The sequence below is a fragment of the Ovis aries genome, chromosome 10 (assembly GCF_016772045.2).
Source record: "Ovis aries strain OAR_USU_Benz2616 breed Rambouillet chromosome 10, ARS-UI_Ramb_v3.0, whole genome shotgun sequence".
In the NCBI taxonomy this organism is placed as follows: Eukaryota; Metazoa; Chordata; class Mammalia; order Artiodactyla; family Bovidae; genus Ovis; species Ovis aries.
In genome coordinates this window covers 15,546,068-15,571,835 of record NC_056063.1, presented here as the reverse complement: position 1 = coordinate 15,571,835, position 25,768 = coordinate 15,546,068, and the positions used below count along the sequence as shown (strand labels likewise).

The 25,768-nt window shown below is 39.2% G+C and overlaps 1 protein-coding gene across 2 annotated transcripts in view; it reads right to left on the bottom strand.

Annotated features, from left to right (window-relative positions):
- Positions 1 to 630: 630 nt before the first annotated feature.
- GPALPP1 (GPALPP motifs containing 1) overlaps positions 631 to 25,768 on the bottom strand; it is a 32,285-nt gene continuing 7,147 nt past the window's right edge. The window contains exons 3-9 of one of the 2 annotated variants that reach the window (XM_004012055.6): positions 24,658 to 24,762; positions 20,714 to 20,819; positions 16,628 to 16,762; positions 15,562 to 15,726; positions 11,222 to 11,320; positions 4,266 to 4,484; positions 631 to 3,648 (exon numbers count right to left, since the gene is read on the bottom strand). In XM_004012055.6, the coding sequence (XP_004012104.4) occupies positions 4,266 to 4,484; positions 11,222 to 11,320; positions 15,562 to 15,726; positions 16,628 to 16,762; positions 20,714 to 20,819; positions 24,658 to 24,762 (829 nt within the window). In that variant the 3' untranslated portion in view covers positions 631 to 3,648. The remainder of the gene's footprint in view (positions 3,649 to 4,265; positions 4,485 to 11,221; positions 11,321 to 15,561; positions 15,727 to 16,627; positions 16,763 to 20,713; positions 20,820 to 24,657; positions 24,763 to 25,768) is intronic. The other variant, XM_012184390.5, reaches the window with a different exon arrangement.

Genomic DNA, 25,768 nt, shown 5'->3' with positions numbered 1-25,768 from the left:
CTCAAAACAAAAAGCAAAACCCACAGAATCTCATAATCAACCAACCCAGGAAAAACCCACAACTGTCCTATAATCTTCCAATATGCAGAACCATGAAATATTGGCTACAAAGCTAGTGTTAGCCCCTCTTGAGCCATGGTGCTCTTAAGAGCATTTCCAAATTGTCTATCTTAAGGAAATGGCAGCCCACTCCAGTGTTCTTGCCTGGAGAATCCCACAGACGGAGGGGCCTGGTGGGCTGCCGTCTATTGGGTCGCACAGAGTTGGACACGACTGAAGCGACTTAGAAAAAAAAAATGTTTCAAATAAATAGTTAATTTTTTATTTAAGGCTGAGCTATGTGGCATGAGGAATATTATTTCCCCAATCAGGGCTCAAACCAATGCCCCTTGCATTGGGAGTATGAGTCTTAACCACTGAACTGCCAGGGAAGTCCCAAATAGTTAATATTTGCAGTTATATTGGGATAATGAAAATCTGGCAAGTGAGTTGGGTTGAAAGACTTTACCCCCACAATGATCTGACTGGTTAGAATAAATCTTTACAGGACATTCTCTTCAAAAACATTGCCTGCTTCAGATAAGCTAATTAACATTAACAAATAAAGCAAAAATAAAAGGCCACAACTTCTCAGATATAGATGCATCTTTATTCATACATAAAAAATAACACCTCAGAAATTCTTCTTTTCTAAAAAGTCTTTTAATCATAAAATCAAAATGAAAAGATTGAAAGACAGGGTATAGCTTTTTAATTTTGCACACACTATAGTCACAGTAAATATTTAAGCTTCAAAAAAATATACCTCTCTAATAACAGGAAATGCATGACCTTCCGGAACTGTAGACTAAACTTACATGATGGTTTCAGAAGTCAAACTAAAAAAAAAAAAAAAATTAACATTCTCAAGTAGAAGACTTGGCATTGCTGTTATATGGGTGACTCTCTCTAGCTACTTCCCCCATGTTGATTCCTCCTCTTAGGTATGCAACTCAAGAGAGAATTTCCTTTCCCTAATACCTATCACAGCCGTGGAAAACAGGGGAAGTGAAGTGATACGGGCTCCTGTAAATAGTCTAAAAACTATCTCCCATGATCATATGTTTCTAAGCAATAATGTTAACATTATCCACCCTATATAAGAGACAAAAAGTACCAAGATGTTTCAGGATCAAATAATTTATATATAATGACTGATGATCTCTTCTGGAGTATGCAGCATGTAGGCCTTGGTACCATGTAAAGTTCAACCTTATTTCCAAAAAAATGTCATTATTTCAATGAACCATAAAACGTTCAAGAGACAAATGTCAAGAAGCTGCTACACCTGAACAAGATAAAAACTTCTTAGCAAAACTGTAGCTTTTCTTTTTCTTTGGGCATAGGGATTAATTTATGATATTTTTCCCGATACAAAAAAATGTCATCTGATCAGACAACTTTATTATGGGTGTAGCTACCACCTCTCACCTTTTGTTTCCTCTGCCAATTCCCCCTATTGCTAGAGCCATTGATTTACCGGTAATGTTGGTATTATTTGAAGCATCAAAATCTGAGATGACAATTTAGAGGATTGAACAAAAATCGTATAATTTCAGGGACAATGAACTTAAAACATCACCTTCACCAAACAGTAAAAAATGTTAAAAGTGTCTGCTTCACTCTTTGAACTTGAGTTGTTCTTTTTTCTTCTTTATTTTTAGGTTTCAAAAGAGGTCACAGTTCTACAAAATTGGGCCAAGAAGTAAAGAAAATTTAAAAGTTCTTAGAAAATGTCAACAATCCCAATTTCCTGCCAGGTGGAGCACAGACCTGATTTTTCAGGCCTTGGGCAGCTTTGAAGCGGGGAGGAGATGAAATGAAGGCCACTTTCCCATCCTGTGCAAACAGCTGTTTTGTTCTTTTATTGTCAGCGTTGTTATATTGGGTTTAGTGTCTCCACAGGGCAAAAAACCTCTGGTTTGGCCTCACATTTTGTAAAACTGTCCTCAGGGTGGCGTGAAATAGCATTAGACCTGCGCTACCAGTGATGTGGTCACTCGTGGAAAGTATCAGTATTTTCTCCCTGTTGATGAGGTTACAGACATTCCAAGCATGATGGGAGAAACAGTAAATACATACTATAGGAATATCCCTCTCTAGTTTACAGTGAGGAAAGCAAAGCAAAAATAAGTATTCAAAGACCACATCTTTATCTTAAAAATGCCAAAAGCTTCTCAAAAATATATATATATTAGGAATTTACATGAGGATGAGGAACTAGAAAACATCTCATCAGAAGAAAAAAAATTATAACAAAATCAGTGGAAGTAATAGATACTCTTCTGCAGAGTTTTGTGTTCAGAAAATATCACCCACTAAAAATGACATCTTCAATCAAAAGGCAGCTCTGTTCAATTCTGCTTAGACTAGGAACCTTTCCAATTTGCTCAGGAGAAAAAAATTCATCTTTTAAACAGTAATACTCCTGAGTGGGTTACTCTTATGGAAGGTATCATTGTATTTCTATAGTCTAAGAAGTCTAAGAAGAGAAATCTGGCCCCTAATCTGACTGAATAATTTACTCAATTTTCATGAAGCCTCAATGAATGAACTAGGACTCAGAATCTTTCCCCATTAAAACCATGTGCTTCATCAAAACTAGAACACAGAACTAGCAGAACAATTGGGATTAATCTGTAAGAAAGTGTAACTTCCATAATTTGAATTTAGGCCTAATTGTTGAGAATTTCCTGTTTAACATCTTCAGAGGCAGTGCTTGAAGCATCACAGACTTACCATCCTCCATCACGGTGGCTTTAATTACTTAATATGAGTTTGATTTTTTTTTTTAAAGTTATTCATGGTTGATTGCAAAGATCTGTCCACAATGAATTAGCTAAAACATGTTACATATAAAAATGGGCCAAGTCAGATCATCCCAAAGCAGTTTAAAGACTTACAAAGCTTTGGTGAAGAACACAGAGCCCAGGTCTCAGACTGACCTCTGAAGGCATCCTCTAGGATTACTTACTAAGGTTGGAAAAATCAAAATGGTTTTCCCTTAGCACATGAAATAATGCACAGGTCCCTCTTTGTGACACCAACCAACCAACCAACCAACCAAAAAACCCAAACCACAAAGAAAAAGCTCTGGTAGCCCAAATAAGCAAACTGCTAACAAAACAGAAAAAACCTTCACACCCTCTGTTTTCAAGTAAATGTTGTCTGTTCACTGACAGTTTAGAGGGAAACCAAAACAGCTTCACATTCATGGATTCACTGGGAGGATCCCGCTCAGTCTCTCAGAGGCTGGTGATATCTGATGGTGGGTTCGGGCTGTGGGAGAGACGCCCTGGATCGGCCTGAGCAGATCTTATGGAGCACTTGTGAGGGCAGGTGGGAGGATCCTAAAAATGATTATTTGAAGAAAAGCCCACACGTCCTCAGAAGCCAAAGACACATAAATAAAATTCTCCTCTAAAAAGACACACCAATTTTATGCTTTCACTTGATTTTAAAGGATACACAGAACAAGGTAAATCTTTTTGGTTTTTTTAGACTAAAGTCATCCTCTAATTTTAAGAAACTCAAAAGAAAGGAATAAAGGTGGACAGACAGAAAAAAAGAGTATTCTTCAACTCTTCTTCATTGCACAGGGAAATCCCCCTGAAGTAAGAATAAGAAAATTCAGTAAGTCGGAAAATAATTCTCATCTGAACAGTATTTTCCCTTAAAGCCACACTTTAATACTGATGTAGGTTTCATCCAATTAAAAATCACAAAGATTTTAAGACGCAACCTTAGCTTTTATGCAATCACCATTATGAACCCTTGTCAGTTTGGGCTATGTATGAGTGATGTAATGGCTTAACTTGCACAGAATCTTTCAAAAGCAATGAACACCTTCTGTGATCTTATTTAATAACATAAGAAAATTGCTAAGAAACCTCATTCTTTAATAAAGCATGCATATTTACTCAAGCTTCAAATCACACTTTTCTTTGCTGCTTCTCACAAATGAAAAGCTTTTATTTCAGCATTCTGAATAGTAATGCCCTGTTAGTTATTATCAGGACAAGTCTACTTTCCCAGGATAACATATTTTTTATTCCACAAGGCTGCATTTTCAAAATTCACACTCATTTAGAAAAAAAAAAAACTGTAGGTTTATAATCTACTTTATTATAAAAGGAAATCAATTTTTACAGTTATAGGTAACAGTATTTAGAAAAAAAGTTCAAAATTTATCAATATGAAAATACACCTTACTGATAGATACTTACTTATAAAAACATATTGCCTTTGCCATGTGAAAACCTGCTGTTTAGTTCTCTAGATTTCTTTATCAAGGCTTTTTTCTGAGCTTCATCAAACCGATGAACTTTGAGATCTGTATCACGGTCAAATGGTATTCTCTCTTGGGGCTTATTTTTATCTTCAGCAGCCTTATTCTTTAATTTTTTATGATGAATGTCCATAAGAGATTCTGACCTTTTTGATTCCTGGGGAGAGCAAGATGGCAGAAATAAAAATCTTAGTTTGGATATGTCATTGGCAGAATATAATAATCATGAAATAAAAGAATGATTAGTAATGGTAAACATTAAGAAAGGCTATTTACAAACCCCAATTGTTTTTCTTATTTTTTAAAAAAAATTTTATTACTTTTATTTATTTGGCTGTGCTGGGTATTAGTTGCGGCATGTGGGATCTAGTTCCCTGATCAGGGATTGAAGCCAGGCCCCCTGCATTGGGAGCACAGAGTCTTAGCCCCGGGACCACCAGGGAAGTCCCCTTCTTGTTTTTAATACTTAAAAAAATTATTTTTGGCTGTGCTGGGTCTTCTTCACTGCACGAGGACTTTCTCTAGTTACAGCAGGCGGGGGCCACTCCTGACGTGCAGTGTGAGGGCTTCTGAAGTGGCCTCTCCTGCGGCAGGGCATGGGCTCCAGCATACGGGCTTCAGAAGCTGCAGCTCTCGGGCTCTAGAGCATGCGTTCAGCAGCTGTGGTGCACAGGCTCAGCTGCTCTGCGCCATGCAGCATCTTCCTGGGCCAAGGACTGAACCCATGTCCCCTGCATTGGCAGGTGGATTCTTAACCTCGGGACCACCAGGGAAATCCCTCAGTGGTTTTTCTAAATCCAAGACAGCATCTCTGAAGAAAATATGTATCAGAGGCAAATTCAATTCAACCAAAATAAAGGGATCTATGAACTCATGCTACATGATCAAAAAAGGACAAGATGGACATGAAACTAATGTTTAAATAACCATCATGCAAAGCATCGTATGACGAGTCAGTGTGAATGGGCGAGAAAGGAGCAATTACTTTCTCTCTTGGGAGTCTGATTAAAGCTTCATGGATGCGCTGGTCCATGAAGCCTCTGTAGGTAGAAAGGAAAAGACAGGCATCGCCAGGTTGAAGCGAAAGCACACTCAAAGCAGAAAATCAACAGCACAGAGATGACAAAGCCCAAGGCTGGTGCAGGTAAAGTGCATGGTCCTGGCATAGACTGTGTGCCAAGAGAGCTTCTGTCCCTTTCAGCCTTCCTTATCGCCCTCATTTTCTTTCTTTTCAGCTGGGGAACGTGCTCACATTCTATTTTTTTTAAAAAATTGAAGTATAGGTGATTTATAGTATGACATTAGTTTCACATTTTCAAATATATCTAGGAGGATGAGGTTTGAGCAGAGGCAACTGGTTTTATAAATTAGAGATTCATCACAGACCTTTTGGTATTAGTTAAAGGACAAGATAGAATAGCCCTGGATTGGAGGAGCAGGCTGTGAGATGTGGGAGTAGGTGCAGGCAGTACAGACCAGCTGTGTGTGTGTGTGTGTGTGTGATGCGGGAGTAGGTGCAGGCAGTACAGACCAGCTGTGTGTGTGTGTGTGTGTGTGTGTGTGTGTGTGATGCGGGAGTAGGTGCAGGCAGTACAGACCAGCTGTGTGTGTGTGTGTGTGTGTGTGTGTGTGTGTGATGCGGGAGTAGGTGCAGGCAGTACAGACCAGCTGTGTGTGTGTGTGTGTGTGTGTGTCTGTGTGTCAGATGTGAGAGTAGGTGCAGGCAGTACAGACCAGCTCTGTGTGTGTGTGTGTATGTGTGTGTGTGTGATGCAGGAGTAGGTGCAGGCAGTACAGACCAGGGTACTGAAGGCATGGGGAATTTCAACGTTCTCTACCCATGATTCTCAGCTTCTTCATGTAGCCTCACTTAAAACGGACTCGCCTGATAATGCATCTTGTGAGGCTGCCTACCCTTTTATTACAGCCCTTTTCCATTTAATGAAGGAGAGGCCTTTCAGAATCTTATTAGCGAACACTGTCTTGGGGAGCAAGGCTCCAGAGCATCAATAAGAAACCCTGCAACACTGGTATGAACGAAACTTCTAATCAAGGAACCGTAAACCCAGGAGGCTTTGTGCTATTTTGTGTGACAAACATAATTTCTCTTAAAGAGTGTAATATCCTTTTGGAATGGTATTTCTGCTGCTGTTGGAATGTTTCTGAATTCAGATACATTGCAGAATGGGACAACGAAAGATAGGGCAAGTTTTGCTTAACAACCACCTCTCTTCCAGACCCTGTCTCCTGTCAGAGAATGTATTTGAGAGCAAAGACATGAAGAGAACTCAGTGAAAGCAAAATAACTGGTAAGAAATGCTGAAGGCGGCAGCATCTTATTTCATTAGAAGACAAATTCACGGCACCTACCCACCTACGGTACAATTCAGGAGTGCCATAGAAATGATCATCATCATATTTATTTGAACAGAGAAATGAAGTCAGACTTTTTCACAGAAAGTCAGCCTCACTTGTCTGATTTGACAATGAGATCTGACTTTGTCAACTAGGTTATGTGGTTATTTCCTATAAACTTAGCTCTAGCTGGATGCTGTAATAGTTAAGTATTTATTTAAATTAGCACTATTTCCAACTTCTCAATCCCTCTCATTTCATACATTGGTCATTTCATACATCTTTAGGAAACAAATTGATTTGCAAGTTAAGTGCTTTCTAAGTCTTTATTTTTAATGAAATTGGAGGTAAAAAGAATCAAATATTGCTAAGAAAAAATAACCTATCAATACACATAGCATGGAGAAACAGTTAAGAACATAAGCGTGGAATTTGGAAAAATCAGAGTAGCAATGATGGTGCTAACATTTTCAACACTTGTTGATCACAGGCAAGTAATTTATGCCTAAGTTTCTCAGCTGTAAAATAATAAATCCTAGTAGCAATAATGTCCAAATATTTGGATGAGGTAGGAGTTAGGTCATCTAAAGAATACAAAGGATTTAGTACCGTATTGGGGTACGTAAGAATCAGTCAATAAATGTTAAGTATTCAATTTACTGAGCATTTACTATACTGTAATCTGGACAACATCTAAATTTATAATCAATATAAATTAAATGTTATTATTGCCATTATGCGGATTTGGAAAGAGACTGAGGAAGTCAGGGCACTACAGTCCTTCCTATCCCTGTTCGACCCGCCCTTCAGTATCCAGTAGAGGGCAATGCTGCCAGCTTGCACCCTTTGGAAAAAGATGGAAACAGCCCTCAGCTGAGAAGTTACTAAATGTCAAGCTGTTCTAATTGCAAAAGGAAAAAAAGGGACTGATGTGAAAAACAAAATCAAAGTTGAGACAGACTGAAAGTACAGATATCATTAATAATAATTTTTTGTTAATAGATCATTCTGAGGTTTAAGTAAATAAATAGAAAGTGTTTAAAGAACTGAATGACATCATGATAATGAACCGTGTTCCATTCTTACCCACTGCTGTATGTGAACATGGTTCTCTAACTCTTAACCATAGACTCTTAACTGCACAAATGAACAAACTAAAGAACATATTTGATGTTGAAATCTGTCTTATTCTAGCAGTGAGTAACATTCATCAAAAGACCAGAAAGTAACTGGAGAAAAGGTCTTTCATTAAGATACTAAGTTTACATTTGTACTTTTGACATTTAATAATTATAAAAATCTGAGATATGTTTATATTGTTTGATCAACTGAATTTACAACTTAATCCAAAAGGAAAGGAAAGTGTAAACATTTAGACTTTAGATACAGGAAATTAAAACCTTTTGGTTTCAGGTTATGTGCATAGATTTGCTGAAGTGAAATATGACTTATCGAGTATAATCATAAAAGACTTTCAAGCGTAAAAGTGAATTCCATTAAGATAAAATTTGTGGCATAAGAAAAATGAAATTATGTATTCAAGGAGAAAAAAGGATGAAATAAAATTTCCAACTGTTAAGGAAGAGCTTGTTCATACATATTTTTAAAGGATAATAATAGATAATAAGTTTCTAAGGCATTTGGATTCCATTTGAAACACTGAAAAGAATAATAAAACAAGCTATAAATTGTATCTCTGCAAACTATTGAAACTTATAATGACATCCAAACTATTTTTGGATGTCCAGGAGAAGTTTTCTGAGGGGACAATACTCAGTAAATACTGAGTAAAAATACTTGAAAGGCCATCTCTCTCCACCCTTGACTGGTTGAAAAGAACAACAGATTCCTGAGCCCCATGACAGATCCAGTGAATCAAAACTGCCACCGTGGATCTCAGGAACCTGTGCTGTGAAAATCCACCAGGTTCTCACACAGGTGTCCCGTAAAAACAGATGCTTCTGTCTGGTAGTTCGGTATTAACAGAGGGGAAAAGAGAATGGAAAGCACAGGAGTAGGGTTAATCTGAGGATGGAGAACTATAATGGAGAATAAATATAATTATATGTGTACATATAAATGTAAAATATTTATGCTGTAAATTTAATCTTTTAGTGCAATTTCCCCACATGTTCCCTGCCTTCTTCCACTAATGAGATAATAATTCACTAATGAGACAATAAGGATGAAGGCAGACAGGCTATCACGAGTTGGATGGGAAAGGCTGAAGGTTTAAGAAAGAGCTGGAGGGAACAGACAGCAGAATTTGGAGAAACTGTGAGGCGCGCTAGAAGTCCTGCTGGTACTTCCTAGAGCTGGTGCTGAGGAAAGCAGTGCTGAGTTTCGCTGATGGGTGAAAGTGCAGAAGGCAACAAAAAGTGAACACAGATGGAGAAAGAAAAATGGTCAGCTTCCACTGACTGATCCCCCGAAGTAGTAAACTGAACACCAAGAAAGACAGAGGAATACATTAAGCCGCTAGACTATTACAGTCAGTTCACACAATTCAAGTGGACCGTTGTTATGATAAAAGAAATGAGCTGTGATATCAGTTTGTTTCAGGCGCGCTGTCTACCTGGTTTAGCACATTTGCACACTGTGACTGGCACAGAGGACCGAACTTATAAGTAAGTAATAAAAACATCTAGAAGCAGTTAGTTCGCAGGAAATCACACCAAAAGCCAACTCACGTGAGATCAATTTGCTAAACGACCAGTTGGTTGATTTGCCAAACTTAATTTAACAAAACGTGTATGTTTTATACTAATTCGTAAAAAGCTAGGGCAATTAATTTTGAATGTGACAGTTTCTCAGAAGCTTTAGAAAATTCATGCTAAGACTCTAATTGTTTGGTTTTTCTTTTGCCTTCCTGTGCTTAGTCGCTCAGTGATGTCCGACCCTTGCCTTCATGGTCATATTTTATAAAGATTGTTCAATTTATCAATACGAGGAGGTGGATCAGTCTGAAGACGATATTAATAGTTCGAAAAGTAGGTCTCATAAGAAACCAAAATTTCACGATAAGACTCAAACCCTAATTTTTTGGAAGCATTTTAAAGTAAACTGCAGGCATCATTACACGTTCTGTACTTGTTTACACTGTTTTCTTTTAAAGTAACTTACATAGGATGAAACGTGCAAATCTTAACACTGTATCCACTGAGCTTCGCAACTTGAACTCCTAGCAATACGTGGGACGTATTTCCATCACTGCAGAAGCTCTGCCTGTTCCTTTCTCGTCCATCTCCACACTCCCGCTCCAACAACAACTATTCTGATTTTTTTCCACCACAGACACATTTTGCTTTTGTGGGGCTTCATGTAAATGGAATCATATAGTGGTACATGTGTATGAAATCTCGGGTATGACTCCCTGCATTGAGATTAATCCACAATGTTGCATGTATTTGTAATTTGCTCCTTTTTATTGCCAAGTATTTCATCATATATACACTCCCCCTCGCTCCCCTGCTTACTGATAGATACCTGGGCTTGTCAAAGAAATTAGCTGCTATGAATAAAGTTCCTATGAAGATTCCTACAGAAGTCTTTTTAAGGCGATTGTGAGTGAAGCGCTCTCAAGTCTGTGAATACTTTGTTAACTATATTTTTAATGCTTATAGAACTTTTCATAAACTAATGCACTGGGAACAGAAGGTAATTTTCCTAAACACCTGAATACCTTTCAGGAGCTGAAGGGTTCAGTGGTTTATTTATTCTCTGAATGAATTACCAGGTTTTTTTGCTGTTTTTTTTTTTTTTTAAATGAGTAAGAGACAACTACAAAAATAATTTGCCCAATGGAACCTGTTTTCAAATTTAAATTGAACCGTATTTTAAAGTTTCATACTTTTATTTAAATCTTTACATCAAATATTCCAAATTGGCTTGTATTTAGAAATGTATGAACTGGGATCTCTAGGAGTTAATAGGGCTCTTTCTTTCTGATCATGTGCTACCCATCTCCAGGGACTGAATTTCTGATATATGATTCAAGCAGAAAATGAACTGGGGTGGGATGGTTTGGGAGAATGGCATTGAGACATGTATATTATCATATGAGAAATGAATCGTCAGTCCAGGGTCGATGCACGAGACAGGGTGCTCGGGGCTGGTGCACTGGGATGACCCAGAGGGATGGGATGGGGAGGGAGTTGGGAGGGGGGTTCAGGATGGGGAACACATGTACACCCGTGGTGGATTCATGTGAATGTATGGCAAAACCAATATAATATTGTAAAGTAATTAGCCTCCAATTAAAATAAATAAATTAAAAAAAAAACAAAACTAAAACTAAAAAAAAAAACCTGAAAATATTAAGAGATGCATTAAAAAAGCCCACACAAGGATTATACATATATGTGTGTATATATATATGTACACAGCAGAATATTTTTCAGAACAGATGTATAGAAAAAGATGAGATGAAACGAAAAACATATAAAAGAAAGAGAAACAAGAAAAAGAGAAAAAAATGAGAAGAGCATTAAAAGATGGATATAAAAAAAGAAAGGTTATGCATTTTATTCTCTGACTTACATTGTATGAGGATACTTGCTCAGCCAATCTCTTATCCCTTCCTGACAGTATATAGTCTTCATCCTTCTTACTGAATGACTTTCTTGCTTCTTGCATCTCCTGAGGAATGAACAGATAACACATTATGGACATATTATCAGGAAAAAATGAACAAGAAGTATCATTTTAATTGAGACTGAGTGACAGGAGACTAGAGAAAGCCAGGCCTGCTGGTCCTCTCCCCTCTGGAAATGGCCATGTCCTTGGGAAAGGGTCTGTGTCTCCTACTCTAACACTGTCCTGAGAACAAGGGAAAAGCCCACAAAACCCCATCCAATCAACTAACTGGACTTTACCAAACTCAGAGACGAGTCTGGCAGACGGTAATAAAATGCAGAAGAGAAAATAAGGCTTAAGAAGAAATCTGATATTACTGTTTTCAAAACCAGGAAAAGCGCTCTTGAGGGAAAAAATAAAGAGAAAGAAACAAAAGGGGCATAGAAAAATAAAAACAAAACTATCTTCAGTCACAGAAGACATATATGAGTGTCAATGTAGAAAACTCCACAGAGTCTATTAAACAACTCTTAGCATTAATAAGCAAGTACAGCAAAGCTGGGGCTCCCCAGGTGGCTCAGTGGTAAAGAATCCGCCTGCTGATGCTGGAGACAGAGGAAGTGTGGATTTGATCCCTGGGTCAGGAGGATCCCCTGGAGAAGGAAAGGGCAACCCACTCTAGTATTCTTGCCTGGAGAATCCCATGGACAGAGGAGCCCAATGGGCTACTGACCATGGGGTCGCAAAGAGCTGGACATGACTGAGCAGACACAGATGCACAGCAAAGCTGTAGGATACCAGGCCAACAAGCAAAACAGACCAGCAAGGAACAATGAGAATCTGAAATTTAAAAAGACAGACCGTTTACTATAGCACACACACTGACGAAATACTTAGGAAATTTTCCAATAAATTTTAGTTAGGGAAAAAAAATATTCTGGAGAATACAGCCCCAACCAGGAATGAATAAGGCTCAGACAAAAACAACTGGAAACTATTTTTCTCAAAGCATGTTTTTTTACTGTTGCTATTTGCTTAAGAAAGTCAAAGAGGACCCCAATTTTTATCTAAATAATGGACTAAAACAACACTGTACTTAATAAAGTATGTTAAAAAAACATAGGAGTAGCTCATTTCTCATTTTTCCATAACAATATTCCAAGAAACAGATTCTTTACTTGTAATATTAAGAGAAAGAAGATGTTCTGATAAGATGAAGGTAAAGACCTGACCATCTAAGAGTCAGTAAATCTAGTCAAGACTGGGAGGTGAGACCATAACAGATCTTATTCAATTAGTTTATGCATAACACTTTCATTTCTTTCTAATCTTATTTCATTTAGGCCATGTTGGCATTAGTGGTAGGGAGATGAATGCTGGGGAACCAAATATAAAAAGTAAGATGATAAAATAAATTTTAAAAAAGGGGGGAAAATGATGGAAAAAACATACGAAAAGGATATTTGGGGAGAGAGAAACAAAGGAAACTTGACGAAGATCCATTACAAAAACAAAAAATTAGTCATGACCTTTATAAAGGATTTCCCTGGTGGCTCAGACGGTAAGAAGTCTGCCTACAATGCGGAAGACCGAGGTTTGATCCCTGGGTGGAGAAGATCCTCTGGAGAAGGAAATGGCAACCCACTCCAGTACTCTTGCCTGGAAAGTCCCATGGACAGAGAAGCCTGGTAGGCCCATGGGGTTGAAAAGAGTCGGACACGACTGAGCAACTTCACTTTATAAAGGACAGCTCTGTGATACTTTCTGTGATAAATTCTACCACAAATATAAGTCTGCGGTATTACATGCTGTGATACAGTACCACATAAGATCTAAGGGGTATTAATAATCCCTTTGTGAGTCTGTTGTAAATATACAACAAAACACGTTCAGCCATAAAAAGAATGACTAGATCTAAAGAACTCAGTTACAGGACCTAAAATCTTAAGTTCCAACTGTACTGGTTACTTTCTCTTCTTTCCATTTTTCTGTGTTATTTTCCTTTGAGGAAGACTTCTTGCATATCTAGCTGTAGGCTAGACATGTACTCACACACAATGAGGAACAGGAGGTCTGAAAAAAGCACAAATGACAAGTCCATGTAAGGGATTTTCCTGGCGGTCAAGAATCCGCCTTGCAATGTAGGGGACACAGGTTCAATCCCAGGTCGGGGAATTAAGATGCCATAGGCCATGGGGCAGCTGAGGCTGCATGCTACAACTGGAGAGTCCGTGTGCTGCAATCAAGCATTCCACATGGCACAGTGGAAGATTCTCCACGTGGCAAGTAAGACCCGAGTAAGCCAAATAAATAAATATTTAAAAAATATTTTTTAAAAAATCCATGTAAGCAAGGGTATTAAGTATTAAGTTGTCTTTTTGGAGACAATCTTACAGGTGAAATTATAAAAATGCCAGTAAGTGATTTTTATAAAAGACCAGTTAAGAAAGAGCAGACAGGCATTCCAACACTAGTCATTCACAGTGTGTGGCTCACATCTTTTAATTTTTTGAATTTATTAATTGGAAGATAACTGGTTTACAATATTGTGTTGGTTTCTGCCATACATCAACAAGAATCAACCGTAGGTATATATACGTCCCCTCCCTCTGGAACCTCCCCCCACCCCCGCAGGTTGTCACAGAGCCCCGGTGCGAGTTCCCTGAGTCATAGAGCAAATCCCGACTGGCTCCCTATTTGACACATGGGAACGTGTGCTTCCAAGCTAAGCTCTCAATCTGTCTCACCCTCCCCTTCCCCTGCTGTGCCCACAAGTCTGTTCTGTCTGCGTCTCCACTGCTGCCCTGCAAAGAGATTCATCAGTACCATCTTTCTAGATTCCGTACGTATGTGTTAATATACGATATTAATTTTTCTCTTTCTGACTTACTTCACTCCGTGTAACAGGCTCTAGGTTCACCCACTTCATTAGAACTGACGCAAATGCATTCCTTTCTATGGCTGAGTAATATTCCATTATGTATATGTATTAATACCACGAACCCTTCAGCCATTCATCTGTCGCTGGGCATCCAGGTTGCTTCCATGTCCTAGCTATTGTGAACAGTGCTGCAGGGAACACGATGCCTTTTTCAGTGGCGGTTTCCTCAGGGTATATGCCCAGCAGTGGGGCTGTGGGGTGTGGCTCACTTCTATCCCCCACCTCCTGTCGCCTCTCCCCCCAGGTGTCTTGGTTCACCTCACCTGTCTGTTACAACTCTCGGATTTCCTTGAGTCTTCAGGGCAAAAGAGAACTTACGGTTTTGCCACATATTCTGCTAAAATGAGGTGATTTCCACATATCATCTACATTTTAAGAACAACACTATTTCACAACCAATTCTTCATGAAAATCAAAGTGTCTTAAGGAGCTTTTTCTGTCACCTGTGACCAAACATGATGCTTGCCAGAGGAGACATTCAATTTTTGGTTATAGAATGAAAATAGAAATCTTCATAATTCTAGGTACTAATGAACAAGACAAACAGAGTTAGGGGCATGAATTAAGTAAGGAACTGTTTAATTTAGAACTGATAAGTTATAACCATAAGGTGCCAATTAGTCAAGCATTTAAGATAGCATTCACAACTCAAGGAAATTGGAATCTCTGATGAAGTGAATTTAAGGAGTTAGTACGGGCTGGATTCTTAACAATGGAATACTTCATAATAAGTGTAGAAATCCAAGAAGAGAAAATCTAATAATAATTATGTATTTTATGCAAAGTTTTTTCTTTTTCTTTTTTTTGGTAAATTATTCAATGTGTTAAGGAAAGGGCTTTTTTGCCTATCTTGACAGTAATGTGAAGTTTAGTGCACTGGAGCTACTGTTATTTTCAGAGACAGTCACTATCTATCACTTAACTTGCTAGGTTAATCTGTGCCTTGTTTTTTTCCAAGATATTTTAAAAGAAACTTTCATGAGACAGTATGATGTATAAAGACTGGGGGATTTGGAATCAGAAAGGTCTAGACCGGAATTACTGTTCATCACTTACCAGCATTTAATTCCAGAAAAATATGACCTCATAGGGGAGAGTGTCTCCTTTCATAAAATGAGGTTAATGAACTTATGTAATCAGGTTCTCTTGAGGTTTAATGAGACAATTTGTTGGGAAACAGTATAAGTGAATACCCAGGAAGCAACTGGTGTCGCTTTCTTTTCTTATAACTTTCCTTCAGGGGAAATCTTTTCCCTTTGGAATCATAAGCTAAGAAATAGTACCCTGGAACAATTCTGCCTTCTATTTTTTTCAAAATAGAGCCAACATGGACAGAAATACAGGAACACACAAGCCCTCTCACCTTAGCTTTCCTTTCCCTGTCGGCTGGAGTGTCAGTCCAGACTGATCGGTCTCCAGATTTGCCATCAGCTCTTCTCTTGAAAGTTCTGGGCCCGAGACCAAAGTCTTTCATTTCTGGAGGAAGTTCAGTCATCCAAGACTCTCTTGTAATTGGTTTAGATGAATCCTTTAAGAGAAATAAAAAGTTAAACAAAAAAAAAGTAGCTTGGAAAGTGTGGACATGTGTGTATATATGTGTAGAATACTACCTAAGTGACTATGCTTCTCACCTGAGGCAGATGTTAAGAGAAAGAGACATTAAGAGAAAGGCAAAGGCCAATCTAGTCAAAGCTATGGTTTTTCCAGTGGTCATGTATGGATGTGAGAGCTGGACTGTGAAGAAAGCTGAGTGCCGAAGAATTGATGCTTTTGAACTGTGGTGTTGGAGAAGACTCTTGAGAGTCCCTTGGACTGCAAGGAGATCAAACCAGTCCATTCTAAAGGAGATCAGTCCCGAATACTCATTGGAAGGACTGATGTTGAAGCTGAAGCTCCGATACTATGGCCACCTAATGTGAAGAACTGATTCCTTGGAAAAGACTCTGATGCTTGGCAAGACCGAAGGCAGAAGCAGAAGGAGAAGCAGACGACAGAGGATGAGATGGTTGGTTGGCATCACCGACTCAAAGGACATGAGTTTGAGTGAACTCTGGGAGTTGGTGATGGATGGGGAGGCCTGGCGTGCTATGATTCATGGGGTCACAAAGAGTCGGACACGACTGAGCAACTGAACTGAAGAGAAAATGATTTAATAGATGGCTGATTTTTCTTGTCAAATATGTTATAAATACTTTCATCTAATTTATTGTTCTTTGGACTTAATGTTATCTTTTGCCATACTGTCATTTTTAATTGTGCAAATTTGTCAGTTTTCTCCTTTTATGGCTTCTGAGTTACCCTAGAGAACAAATTTTTATATACATACACATGCAGAAGGACATTTTTTTAATGTCTGTTATCAAAATTGAGATTTTTGATCTATCTGGTCGATTCCTCAGAGTAAAGTGTACTGTGTATTTGAAACTTACATCGTCTCCTTTAGTCAGTTTTTCTTTCATTCTCTGGGCCCTCTTTTCAAACTCTGATGTTACACTGGAGTTAACTGATCCTTTGGCAGGCATCGGCCCGACAATGTCTTCCTCCTCACTGCTATCCATTTCCTTCTGAAAGAAGACAGGACCTTTAAACCAAGAGTGGGGCGACACATTATAGAAAATGATCCTAAATTACTCAAAATTTAACTGAGACCGATAACCTAGAAACAGAAGGAAAGAGCAAACGCCGTGCCACTGGCTAATCACTGGGCACCTTTCCTGTGCCTTCGTCAAGCGCACCCAACGGAGACCACAAACCGAGGGCATGGGATCTGTCCCACCTCGGCCCCTGTGTCCACGGCAGAGCTCATTAACTCACTCAGCTCTACTCCTGATGGACACAGATGTAGCCTCACAATTCCTCTATAACACTCCAGGGAAGTGGTCAGAGAAGACACAGTTGAAGCCATTCTCTTTCCTGGTACAGAAAGAGCTCTTTGGAAGAAGAAACATATGAATAAGACATTCTTGGAAGCTATATTAGCCTTCATGACTTAATACAGTCCACTGAGACAGAAATGCTGTGCAGTGCCTTCCAAAATGCTGGCCCAAACGGGTGCATTTGGTGCCCAAAGTACTCTAGAGACACAATATTATTGCAAAAATTGAATTCAAACTGTTTTTGGTAAATCATTTTAAAAAGGGTTTTCACGTAAGACTCTGTGTTAGATGCTATATACACTAGGGTTTAAAATAGTCCTTGACCTCGAGGAGGAGAAAGAATAAGATAAACAACAAGATGAATCACAATAAGATGTTTGTACTCCCGCTGGGACCGGGAGTTTCTTCCTCTTATTTTTTCAACTACCAGGACCAGGCGAGTTACTTTGTGTTGTTTACACTTTCCCTGTTAACCACTCAATGGTAAATCTCTGTGGTTTCTTCTCTGAACCTTTATAGCAATTGTTTTCAGTACAAATAACTAGATAATTACACCTTGTCTTATGGCTGATTCTAAGCCACACACTCTCTCTGTCTCAATAACTGAGAGAGAGTTTGTCTCATTTGAACCTCATAATAAAACTGGGAAATAGCATTATTATTCCTGTTTTCTTTTTGAGGAAACCTAGATTTAGAGAAATAAACTTGGAAAGATTAAACAACTTGTCTGAGGTTATAAAACTTGTAAATGTTCTAAGATCAAAGCCAGTATTTCTTCTACTTATACTATAGCAGACTGCTGCTGCTGCGTCGCTTCAGTCGTGTCCGACTCTGTGCGACGCCATAGACGGCAGCCCATGAGGCTCTGCCGTCCGTAGGATTCTCCAGGCAACAACGCTGGAGTGGGTTGCCATTTCCTTCTCCAATGCATGACAATGAAAAGTGAAAGTGAAGTCGCTCAGTTGTGTCCGACTCTTAGCGACCCCATGGACTGCAGCCTACCAGGTTCCTCCGTCCATGGGACTTTCCAGGCAAGAGTACTGGAGTGGGCTGCCATTGCCTTCTCCGACTATAGCAGACTATTATTTCCTTTATTTCGACTGCTAAAGATTTAACTTTAAATGTTTTAGCTTTTCTCAAAAACAGTAAGCTCTTTGATGGCAAAGACATTATCTTAAACATATTTATAGCCCCCTACAAACATAATACTTGGTGACATAAAACAAGCAGATGTAAAAGGTATAATAAACTTTAAAAATTACAAGAAACGTAATATCAATAGAGTGTTCACATTTAGGATGATGGGATAAGCTAATGATATTTATACTTCCTTCTAATAAGAGATAGTTTTATAAAGGTAGAGGCCTGAAATTTGTAGGGACTGTAACAGCTCCAACCAATAACTATTGCTAAGACAACCCAGTGTTTGTTCATGCTGGTTGGAATCATGCTTTTTTCAGGAAACTAAAACCTTCTCTAATTCCTGGGGAAAACGGTGATAATTCTAAGCCAATCACTTTGGTCTCACTCCTTGTGCCCAACTGATTGGCTTGAGCACGGGCATATGATTCAGTGTGGGCCACAGAAACGTGAGGGGAGGTCTATGGGAAACCTGGAGAGGTTTTCCTCCCCCTAAAAAGGGGGTACAAGACAGGGTTCATTCCTCTGTGTCTGGACATTGCCACCTGCGTGTCAATCTAAGGACTCTGGCAGGCTTCTTGGTATAAGGAAGGGGTCGGCCTACGAGGAATTAACAAACTGCAAGTGACAGAGAAAAACTGGGGTGCTGGGTGATCTCGTGAGGCTACCAAGTTAACCAACCGTGGAGTGTCCCTATCTCTAGACCTCATCTTAGGCATGAGACACATTTTCCTTAATTTGGGAATACAGATTTTAGATCATCCAGGAAGTTATACAAACAACCCATTTGCTAACTAGGAAGGTTGAGACTAAGCTTCATTGTGAGTTGGACTTTCTGTTATGAGCAGCTGAAAGTGCTCGAGCTGGTGGCAAGCCAGCCACATAAATATTTGGGGGAGACGTGGACAGCAGGTATCAAGGCTCAGGGGTAGGAGCCTGCCTGGCATATTTAAGGTGCAAGAAGCCCGGTGTGGTCAGATCAAAGTAAGAGGAAACTAGGGAGTTTAATGGGAGCCAGACTGTAGAGGGCCCTGTAAGGACTCTGGCTTTTATGCAGAGAGGGGAGCAGCAAATTAGTTCTGAGTGTGACTGCCGCGATCCGACTTTCTCTGGGCCGTTCCAGCTGCTGTGCTGAGAAGAGGCAGCAGAGCGTCGAGGGCTAAGACATAAAGACCAGCAATCACACAGGTCAAACAGGACGCTGGCTCGGGTCAGGGTGGCAGCCGAAGTGGCTGGATCCTGGGCGTTTTGGAAGGTGGGAACATGCATTGTCAGATCGATTTCTGTGACTAAGTGCCTGACACACTTAGGTGTTCTATAATCATCTGTAGGTATTCCATATAATTCATTGAAAGAATGAGTAAATGCTGGAGTTTATGAGCTTAACCACTGAATTACATTCACTTCAGTAACAACCTCTGTGGAACTGATGAATTCTCAGTGGAGATGCACAGGAGTCTATGGATTCACACAGAGGAAGGCACTGAAGAACAGCAGACTGAACAGTGGTTTAAAGTCCTAAGAATTGGGCTCTGAGTTCTTGGCTTTGCTAAGCAGAAACTGTGCTATTTGGAGTAAGTTACCCAATTTCTCTGGCTTTTGGCATCTCTAAGATACAGATCGTAATTATTTCATAAGGCTTTGGAGAAGCTGAAAATAGTACCCATATATGGAGAAAATGCATTACAAATTTATATTCTTCAAATCTCAGCCATTGTTAAGGACTAGCCCTCTAATATGGAGAAGGCAACGGCACCCCACTCCAGTACTCTTGCCTGGAAAATCCCAGGGATGGAGGAGCCTGGTAGGCTGCAGTTTATGGGGTCGCTAAGAGTCAGACACGACTGAACGACTTCACTTTAACTTTTCACTTTCATGCATTGGAGAAGGAAATGGCAACCCACTCCAGTGTTCTTGCCTGGAGAATCCCAGGGATGGGGGAGCCTGGTGGGCTGCCACCTATGGGGTCGCACAGAGTCGGACACTACTGCAGCGACTTAGCAGCATCCGCAGCAGCCCTCTAATAAGAAAATAGACTTCCTCCTTGATTTCAGAATCACCGGCTCTTTCTTTTCAAAACATCATGTACCCACGAGTGACCCTGTTAAATAATGGTACCAGAACTGGGTGGGACACAGTTAATTTCAATATTTTATAATAATTATTTCATTATTTAAACGTTTCTCAGCCTGCTCTCTTTTGCATCAAATCACAACGATTCCTTAAACTGTTCACTGTATTCTACTTTCTAGGACTCAAAAGCTTCCCTTTAAGGATGAGAAGCATGAATCGGTCACACCCTGTCAACACATGACTGCCTTGTTATTTTCCTAACAGAATCTCAGGTCTGTGACAGCCTTTGATTTCGTCTACGTATGCTACGATCCTAAATTAGTAGGACTATGACACATCTTACATTAGAGACAAATGATTATAGTCATGGCTACGTAAAGTCTTGAGTTTCTTACATCTTGTTCTTTAATAGAAAAATCCCCAAACCTCAGAGTTGAAATATGATGATACTTGTCCTGGATCACTTCTGCCTTTGTCACTTTTCTGTGTAGATTTAAGAAAACCAGGTGGTAGTGCAGGACCTATCATAGGCCTGAAAAATAAAACGTACCTTTAAAAAGTCAGCTTTCAGTTGACTTTTACTTTTCAGTAAAATAATAAAAAGCCAGATAATAATGACAAATGTCAAAAATGAGAATCTTATTCAATGTGTTATTTTTACTCTGTAACTTAGAATTCATGAATGGATGTGAGAGTTGAATCATAAAGAAGGCTGAGTGCCAAAGAACTGATGCTTTTGAACTGTCGTGTTGCAGAAGACTCTTGAGAGTCCCTTGGACTGCAAGGCGATCCAATCAGTGCATCCTAAAGGAAATCAACCCTGAATATTCATTGGAAGGACAGATGCTGAAGCTGAAGCTCCAATACTCTGGCCACCTGATGCAAAGAGTCGACTCATTAGAAAAGTCCCTGATGCTGGGAAAGATAGAAGGCAGGAGAAGAGAGTGACAGAGGACGAGATGGTCGGATGGCATCACCGTTAGACTTGATGGGCGTGAGTTTGAGCAGGCTCCGGGATTGGTGATGGACAGAGAAACCTGGTGTGCCGCCGTCCCTGGGGTTGTAAAGAGTCAGACACAACTGAGCCATTAAACAACAAACCGAGCATTTTTTCACTGAGTATCATAAAAAATTTAATTTCTACACTTTAATTTTCTATTTATTAGTTAATGATTAGATGCTAAACTATTAAGAACTATGGTAAATAAAAATAAAGACCAGAAAAAAAAAAATAGAATCCTTATTATGTATTATGGACTAAAGCCTGTGAAGATCTTTTTATCTTGTGCCGTGACTTTCGGTTTTGATAGTCACTGTCCACTGAAAAATACCTTAGTGGCATTTTAATTACAGTTACAACTACTTGAGCACAAATGGAGTCTTAAGGACATATGTAGCGAATGCGTACAACAGCTGTTAGTAATTTATGGTTACATGTGTCAAGACAGTACAAAAGCCAACATTTCATCCTAACAACCCAATTATGATGTGGAAATGTGTAACAAAGAAAATAGTTCCCCTGAGACCCAGAGAGAAAGGAAACGGTAGTATGCTAACCTCATTTCAACCAGAGAGTGCATTTTTCTGTTTCCCTAAAAAAGTCCTGGTTGGTATAAGTCGCTCCATTTTCTACCTAAGCAAAATGATGCCCAAGGACAACACAAACTGGTATGCGGCAGAACTGGAGCTCTTGCTCTGGTTGTTTTGCTTTCTTTTTGGCCACGCTGCATGGCATATGGGATCTTAGTTCCCCAACCAGGAATCAAACCTGTATCCCCTGCATTGGAAGCATGGAGGCTTAACCACTGGACTGCCAGGGAAGTGCCCAGAGCTGGAGTTTGAACCCCGGTTTATCTGATGTCGAAGTTCATTTTCTTTCAAGTTGCCCTATTGCCACAGTCTGAGGCAACTAACATCTGTTCAAAAGAGAAAATCTGCTGAAATTCTGGGTCTTCGAAAGAGAGAGTGCTACTTTTTGTGTGGAAAAAACGAAAAGAGGAATGATACTTCCTACTCTCTTTCATACTGCAGTTTCTCCATTCTATCTTCGCTCTTTTCCAGAGATGTCCCTATGTCAGTGGGACCAACCAAGATGGCAGCGACGTCCTAAGCTGAATTTTCCAGATGGCACTACGTTCAATCAGTCTTACACACAGGTTTCCCAGCAGGGCAAAAACAGTACCAGAGTCTCAAGGTCTGGGTTCCGATCCTGGCCACTTAGCTACCTCTTGTCTTGGTTCATAAAACTGCTATGAACAGAAACAACTGTACATGTGAAAAATGCAGAAGTGTGGTGTTAAGAGACATCAAATCAGCTGTCATTTATAAAGTATAAGGAAGTGCTCTAAGAGTTTTTTCTGAGTTTCTAGCAGATCTACAAATGCAAGTACAGCTCAATTCTCTGGCCTTGGGGAATCTTGGGAGGATAAAATTACTAAAACATACTAGCTTAAAATATAGTAAAGGAACATAACCATGGCATGCTACAGGCTTATGGAAGGTTTTGCTTCCGATATATCCTACCACCTGTTTATTTCAAACATATATTATCGTCAAGACAGAATAGAAACTGCTATGCCTCTAATAACTATTTTCTTTCAGTTGCTCAGTTGTGTCCGACTCTTTGCGACCCCATGAATTGCAGCATGCCAGGCTTACCTATCCATCACCAACTCCTGGAGTTCACTCAGACTCACGTCCATCGAGTCAGTGATGTCATCCAGCCATATCATCCTCTGTCGTCCCCTTCTCCTCCTGCCCTCAATCCCTCCCAGCATCAGAGTCTTTTCCAATGAGTCAACTCTTCGCATGAGGTGGCCAAAGTACTGGAGTTTCAGCTTTAGCATCATTCCTTCCAAAGAAATCCCAGGGCTGATCTCCTTCAGAATGGACTGGTTGGATCTCCTTGCAGTCCAAGGGACTCTCAAGAGTCTTCTCCAACACCACAGTTCAAAAGCATCAATTCTTCAGCGCTCAGCCTTCTTCACAGTCCAACTCTCACATCCATATATGACTACTGGAAAAACCATAGCCTTGAGTAGACCGATCTTAGTCGGCAAAGTAATGTCTCTGCTTTTGAATATGCTATCTAGGTTGGTCATAACTTTTCTTCCAAGGAGTAAGCATCTTTTAATTTCATGGCTGCAGTCACCATCTGCAGTGATTTTGGAGCCCAAACAAATAAAGTCTGACACTGTTTCCACTGTTTCCCCATCTATTTCCCATGATGGTCCCCTAATGATCATTCTTAGCTTGAGGGCCATACAAAAACAGCCACAGATTGCCCAGCCCTCTAATTTTTTTTACTAATAAGCACCCTTTTATTTGCAGACACCATTACAAAAACTGTTTTATATTCACAACAAAAAGTGTTTTTTTGAGTTATAGTCAGAGGCAGTTATTTCCAGAAAGTTATATGAAAATTAGAAGCTGACAATTGTGATTACAACCTCTGAATATAAAGTGTACAACAGCCTTTCCTACTTGTTCTTGCACACTGGGATATAATGTTATGAATTATAAACAATTTGGTGTGCAATTTCATATTCAGCATTTAAAAATTTTGTAATTTCGAGAAGACAATATTTACTATACTTTTATTCTGTGCGAGGCACTATAGGAGAATCATACGTTTATATATGTATACAGATACGACATCTCAATCACCATGGCAATTCTGTAAGGGTTGTGTTGCTATCTTAATCCATGGATGACACATTTGAGGTTAAGTTAACTGTGTAATTTGGTACATAGGGATTTGTCTGTTCTTTCAATAAATAATTAAGAAGATGTCTGAATTAGATCCCTGGTTGGGAAACCAGGATCTCATGTGTCAAGTGGTGCAGCCAAAAAAAGAAAGAAAGAAAAAAAGAAAAAAAGATCAAATACCAGCATTCTAGTCATTAGCTATACGTGAAACTTTGTTAAAAAAAAAAGGGGGAGGGTGGGGGAAGGGTCACGTTTCACCCAACCTGTCACAGAATGCTGTTGTGAGTATCAAATAAGAGATGAGTGTTTTTCATGAATTGTTAAGTGTCATAAACATGTAAATAATTATTTTTCTCATGTGGATTAAAAATTTTTTTTTCATTTCAAATGTATTTCAAATGTTATAAACATAGAAGTTAAAAAACAATTTCAGGGACTTCTCTGGTGGTCCAGCGGTTAAGACACTGAGCTCACAATGCAGGTGGCCCAGGTTCGATCCTGTCAGGGAAGTAGATCACACATGTCGCAACTAGTAAGACCCAACGCAGCCAAAAAAACAAAATTAAAAAACAAAACAAACAAACAAAAAGACAATTTCAGACAACTCTTTACTGAATTAACAGACATGAGGAAAGACGTCCTGAAAGGGTACACATTCTTACCGTGGAGGAGAATCATCTTGCTTTTTAAACCCAGGAGGAAGAGCTGGTCCAAAAAACCCTTCATCATCATCGTCGTCGTCGTCATCTTGATTTCTCCTCAGTTTTCTGAAAACATAGTGTAATTCTGTGCATGTATGTCAGAAGCTTTTTCATAGGGAAATTTTAATTTTTAAAGGCATATTAACTTCAACTTAGTTGTATAAACTCTGAAAGGATGAATTTATCTTGCCAAGTAAAAAAGAAAAGCTATCACAGATCTTATACTAATCTTTTCCGGGAATTCACTTGAGGTCTAAAATAGAGACTGGTTACTTCTTTACAGCAGTAGTGTATCAATTTTCTATATTTTCTGTGTTGATAAAGACTCTAATCAGTGAAGTTTCAAATATTCTACTTGCGAGATATTTTTAAGCAAAGAATTTACGACATTGGCTTTTAAATTCACTTTTGTAAGGGTTGCTATTTTTGTCCCTTAGTCATTAAAATGCATTAAAAAAAAAACCCTTGCTATCCAATAATAAAGATTTGATTTCTTATCTACATGGGCCTCTGGTGAGTAAGGCTAGGTCAGAGGGAATTCTTCATTTCCTTAAACAAAAAGCACACACTGCACATACAATTTTTAAAAGAAGATGTATGGTTTATACAGAATATTTAATCACTTCAATAATACCTTATGGAAAAATCCTTTATATAAGACATTTATTGAAATTCTAGATATCTCTGGAGCTATATACTACTAAGATACATTTTTCTATAAAAGGTATAGTTCATGAGGAAATGAAATATGAAGTGATTTCTTCTTGTGCTGTATAAATACAGGTTATGATAGCTCCTTGAGAAAGTAAAGGGAAAGTGTTAGTTGCTCAGTCGTGTCCAACTCTTTCGCAACTCCACAGACGGTAGCCCACCAGGCTCCTCTGTCCGTGGGATTCTCCAGGCAAGAATACTGGAATGGGTTGCCATTTCCTCCTCCAGGGTGTGTTCCCGACCCTGGGATTGAACCTGGGTCTCCTGCACTGCAGGCAGATTCTTAACCATCTGAGCCACCAGGGAAGCCCCTTTCCAGCTATCTACTCTAACCAATATGTACCAGATTTGGAGCTTCGTT